This window comes from Oncorhynchus nerka, linkage group LG22 (assembly GCF_034236695.1).
Source record: "Oncorhynchus nerka isolate Pitt River linkage group LG22, Oner_Uvic_2.0, whole genome shotgun sequence".
Taxonomy (NCBI): domain Eukaryota; kingdom Metazoa; phylum Chordata; class Actinopteri; order Salmoniformes; family Salmonidae; genus Oncorhynchus; species Oncorhynchus nerka.
The window spans coordinates 18,985,641-18,996,157 of NC_088417.1; the positions used below are offsets into that span (position 1 = coordinate 18,985,641).

Genomic DNA, 10,517 nt, shown 5'->3' on the forward strand with positions numbered 1-10,517 from the left:
GTGTTGCTGGTGCAGACATTATTTTCTACCTCATTGTATACACACAATAACACAGCACAACTTTGCCTGAGGCCAGTTTCAATATAGTTTAATAGCACTGTATAAAAAGGCTTTTTAAATAACTGGTGTATGAATACATTTGTTTTTTTGTAATTTAACAGACGCTCTTATCTAGAGAGAATAAGTCAGTGTATTCATCTTAAGGTACAGTCGAAAGTTTACATACACTTAGGTTGGAGTCATTAAAACTCATTTTTCAACCACTCCACAAATGTCTTGTGAACAAACTATAGTTTTGGCAAGTCTGTTAGGACATGTACTTTGTGCATGACACAAGTAATTTTTCCAACAATTGTTTACAGACAGATTATTTCACGTTTAATTCACTGTATCACAATTCCAGTAGGTCAGAAGTTTACATGCACTAAGTTGACTGTGCCTTTTAAACAGCTTGGAAAATTCCAGAAAATGATAGCTTCTGATAGGCTAATTGACAACATTTGTATGTGTACCTGTGGATGTATTTCAAGGCCTACCTTCAAACTCAGTGCCTCTTTGCTTGACATCATGGGAAAATCAAAAAATCAGCCAAGATCTCAGAAAAAAAATTGTAGACAGACCACAAGTCTGGTTCATCCTTGGGAGCAAATTCCAAACGCCTGAAGGTACCATGTTCATCTGTACAAACAATAGTATGCAAGTATAAACACCATGGGACCACGCAGCAGTCATACCGCTCAGGAAGGAGATGCGTTCTGTCTCCTAGAGATTAACTTACTTTGGTGCGAAAAGTGCAAATCAATCCCAGAACAGCAAAGGACCTTGTGAAGATTCTGGAGGAAACAGGTACAAAAGTATATCCACAGTAAAACGAGTCCTATATCGACATAACCTGAAAGGCCGCTCAGCAAGGAAGAAGCCACTGCTCCAAAATCGCCATAAAAAAGCCAGACTACGGTTTGCAACTGCACATGGGGACAAAGATCGCACTTTTTGGAAAAATGTCCTCTGGTCTGATGAAACAAAAATAGAACTGTTTGGCCATAATCACCATCGTTATGTTTGGAGGAAAAGGGGGAGGCTTGCAAGTCGAAGAACACCATCCTAACCATGAAGCATGGGGGTGGCAGCATTATGTTGTGGGGTTGCTTTGCTGCAGGAGGGACTGGTGCACTTTACAAAATCGATGGCAACATGAGGGAGGAAAATTATGTTGATATATTGAAGCAACATCTCAAGACATCAGTTTGAAGGTAAGTTAAACGCTTGCTCACAAATGGGTCTTTCAAATGCACAATGACCCCAAGCATACTTCCAAAGTTGTGGCAAAATGGCTTAAGGACAACAAAATCAAGGTATTGGAGTGGCCATCACAAAGCCCAGACCTCAATCCTATAGAAAATTTGTGAGCAGAACTGAAAAAGTGTGTGCGAGCAACAAGACCTACAAACCTGACTCAGTTACACCAGCTCTGTCAGGAGGAATGGGCCAAAATTCACCCGACTTATTGTGGGACGCTTGTTGAAGGCTACCTGAATTGTTTGACCCAAGTTAAACCATTTAAAGGCAATGCTACCAAATATTAATTGAGTATATGTAAACTTCTGACCCACTGGGAATGTGATGAAAGAATTAAAAGCTGAAATAAATCATTCTCCCTACTATTATTCTGACATTTCACATTCTTAAAATAAGGTGGTGATCCTAACTGACCTAAAACAGGGATTTTTTTACTAGGATTAAATGTCAGGAATTGTGAAAAACGGAGTTCAAATGTATTTGGCTAAGGTGTATGTAAACTTCTGACTTCAACTGTAGCTAGGCGGGACAACCACATATCACAGTCTTATGTACATTTCCTCAGTTATCAGCGAAGTCGGTGCTCGTAGGAAAAGTCGGGTGCAAGGTTTCTATTTAATTTTTTAATTACATTATGATTGAACTATATCAGCGAAGGTACTGTGCATTGTTGGACAAAAATAGAAAACATAATGCTGCTGTGTAGGTTGATAGATAAGTAACTGAACAAGGATTGTGAGTGAGAGAATGAACACGGTCTATGTCTCGCTCTATAGCTGAGATTTAATAACATTGGAGTCCGCCACACCTCATCATGCTGTACATGTGAAGACCGCTTTCTGGTTCTGAAGAACCTTTTTCAATCATGTGGGTGCCATAATCTATGCCTGAATACCAGCTTGTTGCTTCTGGTATTAAATCCCACCAAGTGAGACTTCAGCCCATTTCGGATGCGATTAGTTTTACTGGGGGAACTCAGGTAATATAATTATGTGCACAAGCGCAAATCACCACATCTGTCATTTTAGTCCTGTCTGAATCTGCCATGTCAGTCATTTTTACTTGGCAGGAAGGTTGTTATCCCAGCCCCTAAAAACCTACTGTTTTTCAGAAAACTCCCAGGTCCTCTGATAATACTAATCCCGTGTGAATCGTCATCCCTGTGTTTTGAGTTAAACAGGTACTGCGCCCAGTTTGGGTAAGAATTTGGGAACAAATTGATGCATTAAAACAAAATGATATGCACGTAGCCTACAGGTGAATGAACCGTTTTTTTTTCTTCACAAATCAACTTTCCCAGAGTCATACTTCTCTTTTAAATGAAGTGGATGATATTGTGCCAATGAAAAGATAAATTGCCAGATCCGTCAGGTAATTAAGTGTCTGCGTAGGTTACAGTTCATGGTTCTTAGTGATATGCATTATTATTATGACTTTCTCTGAACTGAAGACCATCATGCCCATAGTAGAGCCTCCAGGCCTCCGTCATAACCGTACATTTTGAATGAGAAAAAAACAACATTTACTGGGGCAGTTTGGTAAAACTAATCCCGTCCGAATCGTCCATAGGGGAAAACGGACATGCTGGGGCAATAATTACATAACCTACGTTCCATAATAATACTAGTCCCGTGCGAATAGGGTTTTTAGAAAACTTCACAGTCCCTCTCGGCCACAGCAGAGATCCTCCTTGTCTTGTAGATGAACTTGACCTGGCAACGTGTCCCTGGGGTCGTGACCCTGAAGCAGCAGCCCCCGTCCTGTAGTGTGGCAGAGTGTCTCTGAGACACCTGCTCCAGCTCTGTCCCGCACTCCCTCCCCTGCCTCTCCTCTCTCATCCACACTGTCTCGCCCTCTACTGCCAAAACCAACACTGTCCCCCCTAAACCCTGCACCTCGCCCACCCCCTGCTCCTGCAGTCCAGACACACGCACACACTGTGGCTCGTGTACCTCAAAGTACTGGCCCCTGTCATAGCCGCGGCAGCTAACACTGATAAGAAAGGAGGCTGGCTCGGAGGTGACAAATTGGAGGACTTCCTCTATCCCGTTGTCGATGGCGACTGGGCCCCTGACCCTTTCTCCCCAGCGTATCTCTGGCCCTCCGAAGATCCGTACTTTCTCTGGGACAAGCTGGAAGCTGTGATGCTCCCCTGGCTTCAGGTAGCTCTCCAGACCCAACAGAGTGTCTTTATGCAGCTCCTGTAAGTTAAACAGGCCCCACCTGACCGGGTCATACTTTACCACAGACAGAACCCTGTGTCTCACCCCAGCATCAAAGCTCTGGGGGCCGAACGCCGGCCGGGCCAGGGTTGAGCAGATGTGCTGGGTGATGGTAGCAATAGGAGCCTTGGAGAGATCTATGGAGGTAGTGCTTTCTTGTGGGTGCACCCTGTCCAGCAGACGTGTGATGCAGAGGCAGAGATCTCTGTACTGGATTGGGAGACCAGCTGGGACTGGGTGTTTGGAGAGAGCTCCGTGTCCCAGTGCTTTGCGGATGACCCGTGCAGGCAGGCCCTGGAAACGGGTGACTCTATGGAGTCTGCGAGAGCGGCAGGGGTACACAGCCCCCTCTTCAGGAGGGGAGAGGCGCAGACTGTCCTGAAGAGGGTGGAGATCACGTAGCAACTGAGCTAGTACTGTAACACTCTGTAACAGGCTCTCAGTTCCCCCGTCTGCCCAGCATTCCTCCAACTCCTGGAGAAGCTCTGTCTCCACTCTCTCACTGTCTCGTAACAGACGGACAGCATCCCTAGGATCCCACAATGATTCCACTGCAGCCCCAGGATCCTCCAGAGCCTCTGCCATGCTGTCCCACAGGACCAAGCTAAAGATGTTCCACACTTTGTCTATGTGGTCCCCAGTGTGGAGATGGTCCCCAGCTTGCAGGTGGTCCCCAGTGCGGAGAAAGGCCTCAGCCACAGACAGCAGCTTCAGTAACATACATCCCCTCTCAGAGAGCAGCACCCCTAAAAGCAACAAAACAGTTACTGATAGGTAGAGAAGTACCTGATACAAATAGACAAATAAGTAAGTAGTGAGACATACGCTGTGCTGTGCACTCTGCCACCCTGTTTAGCAGCCTAGAGGCATCCTGGGTCTTACTGAGGAAGAGGGTGACCAGGGCCCTGAGCTGAACGATGTCCCCCACCTCAACCTCCTCCAACAGGCACTCTATGACGGTCCTCCTGGGCAGACCCACTGCCACCCCCAGCTCACACACATTCAGCCTGGCCCCCTCACCTGGAGCCACAGCCAGCAGGGACAGCACCTGCTGGAGCACATCTGAGAAGGAGGGGGAGGTGACACAGGTTGTCACTGTCAATTGTTTATTCTATTTTCAATCTGAATCTATCTTCTGCTACTGATCTGCTTGTGTTATAATGATAGTTAACTGGTGTGACCTTTACCCGAGAGTATGTGGGTGTCTGGGAGAGACAGACCTTTCCCATCAGTCTGTCTGGTCTCAACTGCTGTGTGAGTACTACATAACCCATCATCCTTCACTTCCACAGGAGTACTACACACCCCAGGATCCTCCACTGCCACAGAGGGGATATAAACTTCATGACCACTGACCAGAGATATCAGGCAGAGCCTCTACCAGCCCACTGACTGAAATACAGACACAAAACACGAGACAGAATTAAAAAGTAATAAACTTGTTATAACAAGTTAATAACAAGTCACCACTGATGTCTGAGGCCAGCTGTGGGTCTTCGCTGCCCAGTGCCTGGTAGAAGCTACAGCAGGCCCTCTCTCCCTTGGACAGACAGACGGACAGGAGCTGGTGGGTCTGCTGGTAAGATGTGGGCGCTGCCTGGACCTGGTCCAGTTCAAACTGAGTTAGTGTGCCATTAGAGAACAGCTCCAGGGAGACTGGCAGGACAGAAAACCCCAACCGGCCACACAGGACACTGAGCTGGGCCTGCAGCTGACGCTCTGGGGAAGCCAAACAATACAACACAACACTGAATCAGATAGGAGATGACCAATGCCAGATGATTAAAACACCTATGCATACCAACAGTCTGACCCTTTCAGAAAGAGGTCCTCTGCATTACCATACCTGTGGGTCCACACTGAATATCTGTGGGGGAAACAAAAGACATCAAATATCGTCTTAAGACTCAAGTTTGCATGTGGAAGATGAAATTAGGTAACTATATTCATACACATTCGTCATGTGTTCACACACTTGCCCTTCCATACCTGCATCAGTTCTGAGCCAGGCTCGGAGGCGCGGGTAGTGCTGCTTGCATCTCCCGAGGCACTCCATGAAGCCTCTGGCCCCAGCCTCGTCCATCTCAGCCTGGACAACCTCCAGCAGCCTGCGTGCCCGGCCCTGAGGGGTCCTCTCTGCCCCCACCTCAAAGTAGTTCTCCTGGGAGAGCAGGCCGGATGCCAGGGTCCTGTCCAGCAGGGGGGCCAGGTTATACAGGGAGGCCACCAGGAGCTCTCTGGAGGCCAGCAGGTGGGACTTCACAGGCTGCTTCTGCCCCCCTGGAGGCCCCACTGGGCCTGGGTCTTCTGTCAAGAAGGATTGGAACAATCATTACTTCATCTTAGAAGTTATTCAAGCAGATTGGTAGTTAAATTGCGGGACAGTGTGTGTTTCAAACTACACCGGTGTGCACGGACAAGGGAACACACCCTCTACCTAGGTCTGGCGTTGTGGGGAATTCCATCACCATGTATACTGATCCATTGCAGGCAGCCTGGCAAAGAAAACAGTTCATTTAGATAGTTTTTTTATTTAGCAAACTTTTTAATTGTGAATTCTACATTTAAATCACAGGTACATCTGGAACTTGTAACGCTAGCTTTCTTTCAGTCAACTTCCTGGTTTAGCCTATGAGCATATTTCTGTCAAAGTTGACAGCAGAATGTCTGCCTTTTGCCCTTTTCCCACCAAAAAACGACATCCTCAAACATGACAACACTGACTATAATAATTTGTCTCTAAACTAATATACACTAGTACACTTAATGAAACGAGTAAATTATCCTACCTGAATGTGTGGAGTATCGAAGAAGTTGCAGCGCGCAGCAGGGTTAGAGGACTACGGTACCCAACATGCTTTGCAATTAGACAGTACCTCTCCCAGGGTTGCCCGGCAACGAGGCGATGCCAAAGATGATATATATATATATATATATATAAAAATATTTTATATATATAAAAAATAAAGAAAATAAATAAATATGCTGAATATTTATTTATTTTCTTTATTTTTTAATTTTTTAATTATGCCAAAGAAGATGGACTTGTGGCTGTCGTGAGAAGATTTGATTCTCACGGAATGCTGACATTAATAGCTACAACCAATGACATAATTTGCACGTACATGTCAATTCTAACTCCAACTTTTGCAAGGTAGTTTGCACGGGCCGAAAAAATGTTATGCATGTGTGGCAATTTCTCAACGCTCTCGCTGGGAAGAGTGAATGTCCTTGTCTTGAACAGATGAGATGACTCCACAGAAAAGCAGGAAGCATCTCAGGAAACAGATCTCACAAGCTGCTGGCCTCTGCCCATCCAGAGAACTTCCCCAAAACTAGGTCAGGGTGCAGGAAGCACAGACACGGGCAGAGGGCCTTCGGGGAAAGCTAAAGGTAGGAATATTACTGTACATTAGCCCCCTTGACTTCTGTCGCAGCTCCTTTAAGTCACCAGAAAACAGGTTTAGGGGACCATCCACATTCAAGTAGTCCACCTCAATAATTCACAACATGCATTACATGTTTATTCCACTAGATGGTAGTGTTTTACCTATAACATAATTACATTGCCACTAGATGTTGCAATTCTACGAAATTGCCAACAGATTGGGGTGTCACAACCAAAACAAAATCTATATGAAGGTCAATGGAAATATTTGGAGATAGTTGGGGGGCTTTAGTTGACATTGTGGACTCATTGGAACCAATGGCACAACATAGGGAAATAAAAGCAACAGTTGATTTGCTGCAATTGATATTGTGTAATCTAATTGCATATTAGCTAACTTCGAGGAAGCAAGAAAGTCTACAATGTCCCCAAAAGCACATATTCCCCCAAATATTAGAATAATGATATGATAGTACGATGATCAGTTTCTAAAGCCTTCCCACTCTCTTTAATGTTCAGTCCAAGAAAAACATAGACAGCTACTGTAACAAAGGATTCGTATTTTTGTATTCCAACATGTTGAGTGATGATGTAGCTGTTTAAACTGCTTTTTGATCTTTTAGCCACAAATCATTGTATCAACTAGTAATTCAACAAACTATATTTGTTTTATCATCTCAGGTGTGCACTATGCTATAATTATGCTGTGGTGTGGAGGTTGCAGGGCTAGTGTTGAGAGTAGAATAGAGTGGGGAGGAAGGAGTGAAGCTTTTCCAGAGAGCAGTGACTATGCCATTATAGCCAGGGGAATAGAGCTTGCCAGCCAGTCAGTCCTAAAATATGTAAATGAGTTACCTCTGGTTTGTTCAGCCATTCCCACGGGGGGAAATGAATGGAGAAATAATGGCGTTTTTTATCAATGCTGAAAATAAGGTCTGAGGTTAACACAGGCTTAGGAAATCTTATACGTTTTGTTCTATGAGATAATATCAGCCAGTTAACATGGCATTCATGAATTATGAAGCCTTCGTGTGCTTTATGTGCTTGTTTTGATTACATAAGTGCTGATGAAGATTATCTCAGTACAAAATGTACACTGTGTACAAAACATTAAGAACACCTGCTTTTTCCATGTCATAGACTGACCAGGTGAAGGCTATAATTCCTTATTGATGTCACTTGTTAAATCCACTTCAATCAGTGTAGATGAAGGGGGAGGAGACAGGTTAAAGAATGAATTTTAAGCCTTGAGACAATTGCGACGGATTGTGTATGTGTGCCATTCAGAGGGTGAATGGGCAAGATGAAAGATTTAAGTGCCTTTGAATGGGGTATGGTTGTGGGTGCCAGGTGCACCGGTTTGAGTCAAGAACTGCAACGCTGCTGGGTTTTTCATGCTCAACAGTTTCCCGTGTGTATCGACGGTGGTCCACCACCAAAAAGACATCCTTCCAACTTGACAGAGCTGTGGGAAGCATTGGAGTCAACATGGGCCAGCACCCCTGTGGAACGCTTTTGACACCTTGTATGGTCCATGTCCAGGTGAATTGAGGCTGTTCTGAGGGCAAAGGGTGAGTTACAACTCAATATTAGGAAGGCGTTCTTAATGTTTGGTATATTCAGTGTTTTGAGATCTCCTAAGCCTGTGTTTACCACAGACCTTATTTTCGGGGTTTATCCAACCCCCCCCAATGAAACTTACATTTTCCCATAGGCTTTTGCCGACGAGCCATGGCGGAGTTAGTGCCTACAAAAATGCGCCATTACTATTGCTCTCCATATCTTAAGGAGTAGATCCGTCAGATAATAACTGTGCTGCAGAATAAAGAGGCCTGGAGTAGTGGTGGTAAACACAGGGTTAAGGGTCGTCACGGGGATGCCAGGGGAGCAGGAGGGGCTTATTGTGTTCTGTGCGACTGAGTGGAGGAGGGGATGAATGGGGATTAACCTTGCCCCAGTGGCTTGCTATACCCCCCTCACACCCCCCTCCACCCCACCCAGAGACCTGGGGAACATTGTGGGAACCCTCTCCTTCATCTGCCTCTAAGCAGTCAAGGGAGACTCCCTTCGCCACTTCTACTCCAGCCGACCTCTCCACATAACTGTGCACACGTTTGTCCTAATGCATAGGAAGTAGGGTGAAATTGTATATAGCTACTCACATAGGGTATACTATATAAACATTTGCATACACATGTACAGACACAGTGGCATTTTCAAGGAGACAATGACGCTCACAAATGCTTACATGTGTAAGTAGGCCTGAATCTTATAGTTGCTTGATACACTCAGATACATAGTCAACCGTTACAACACACTGTTAAGAGTCAGACACACACACACACACACACACAATGCCAATGTGAGGGGGGAGACTGCACAGGCACACGCTTTAGTTTTCTTAACACATTTCAATCTGCTCCTACTTCACCTTAATGAAGGGGGGTTGGAGACTCCCCCTCTCCACAGCCCAGAAAACACACACTCTCTTTCTCACACACACTCCAGCTCAAACACACACTCAGTCACTGCTTGACACGATTGACTTCCACATTGTCTAGGGAAGGTGTGAGGGACACTTGATCGGCTAGAGTAATGGTTAATGGTGGAGATTGGTGGTCGGAATGAAAAAGATTTCATGATGAAGCACTCTGTCTTTGTGATATAAATACCTGATTTTGCTATATTTCTGTCCCCTTGTTGACTTCTAGACTATTGGCTCGTGTGGATGCATCACATGTGGCCTTAGGGATCAGATTGTAGATAGATGGTTCTTACATCTGGAGTGTCTGATAAGGTACATTAAAAAAACACTTGGGTTGTATTTAGCTTTAAATGTTCACCAAGGTTTTTGTAGACAGGTCTCCAGACTTGCACCTGCCCATAGAAGGATGGCTACTCAGAATATGGAATATGTATAGCTATGTAACAAAGAACCATCCTGATCTTGCGAACTTCCCTTCTGTTTCGCCAGAACGGAGAGCACAGCGGCGAGGAACGTGGATCAGGCTACCAACAGAGAGATGAAGAAAAGGGATTCAGTACGCCAACTGAACTGTCAATGTTATTTGACAGGGTTTGGTTTTGGAATGGAATGGCTTTTTCCTTGTTGACTTCTATAGAAGCGTTGGAGCCCAGTGCCCTTAAGTCTCAGGAAGCGTGCCGTTAGTTCTCTCTAAACTTTGTAGCTTCACTTTTCCTCCACCAGATGGCGACATCCATATACCACTCTGTTCACACACACACACACACACACACACACACACACACACACACACACACACACACACACACACACACACACACACACACACACACACACACACACACACACACAGTATGAGGTTTTGTTGGAATGTACCCTCTTTCTTTCAACATATAAAGCCACTAACTATGACTGTCTTCTTCTTTGTGATGTAGTTTCCACTGTGAGGTTGATTATTCACTTTGTTTTACCAGAGTGGTTTAGTTTGTTGTTATGAAGCTAAATAGTGTTTGTTTGACTATACTCTGTAAATGAATTCAGCTTTGGTGGGCTTGTTTTTCGATGCATCAAGTTTGTAACTCTTAACCTTGGTATGTGGTGTTATGTATAGAGGCCGTTCTAG

The 10,517-nt window shown here is 44.9% G+C and overlaps 1 protein-coding gene across 3 annotated transcripts; it reads right to left on the reverse strand.

Moving 5' to 3' along the window:
- Nucleotides 1–61: 61 nt before the first annotated feature.
- On the reverse strand, nt 62–6,394 carry LOC115104960 (uncharacterized). 3 transcript variants are annotated; one of them, XM_029626409.2, is made up of 8 exons: nt 6,311–6,394; nt 5,959–6,016; nt 5,511–5,825; nt 5,368–5,388; nt 4,989–5,240; nt 4,709–4,840; nt 4,347–4,583; nt 62–4,267 (listed from the first exon to the last, which is right to left on the reverse strand). In XM_029626409.2, the coding sequence occupies exons 2-8, from the start codon at nt 5,990–5,992 to the stop codon at nt 2,946–2,948; spliced, it is 2,313 nt and encodes a 770-aa protein (XP_029482269.2). In that variant the 5' UTR covers nt 5,993–6,016; nt 6,311–6,394; the 3' UTR covers nt 62–2,945. The 3 variants fall into 3 exon arrangements, with proteins under 3 accessions (XP_029482269.2, XP_029482270.2, XP_029482268.2); XM_029626410.2 differs by having other exon boundaries at nt 4,404–4,583; nt 5,511–5,828; XM_029626408.2 differs by having other exon boundaries at nt 5,511–5,828.
- Nucleotides 6,395–10,517: the final 4,123 nt, after the last annotated feature.

Coding starts and splice junctions, on each gene's coding strand:
- LOC115104960 (XM_029626408.2), bottom strand. CDS start 5,992: ATGGTGATGGAATTCCCCACAACGCCAGACCTAG. Junction 5,389..5,510: donor CTGGCTCAGAACTGATGCAG/GTATGGAAGGGC, acceptor TTTCCCCCACAG/ATATTCAGTGTGGACCCACA. Junction 4,584..4,708: donor AGACACCCACATACTCTCGG/GTAAAGGTCACA, acceptor CCTCCTTCTCAG/ATGTGCTCCAGCAGGTGCTG.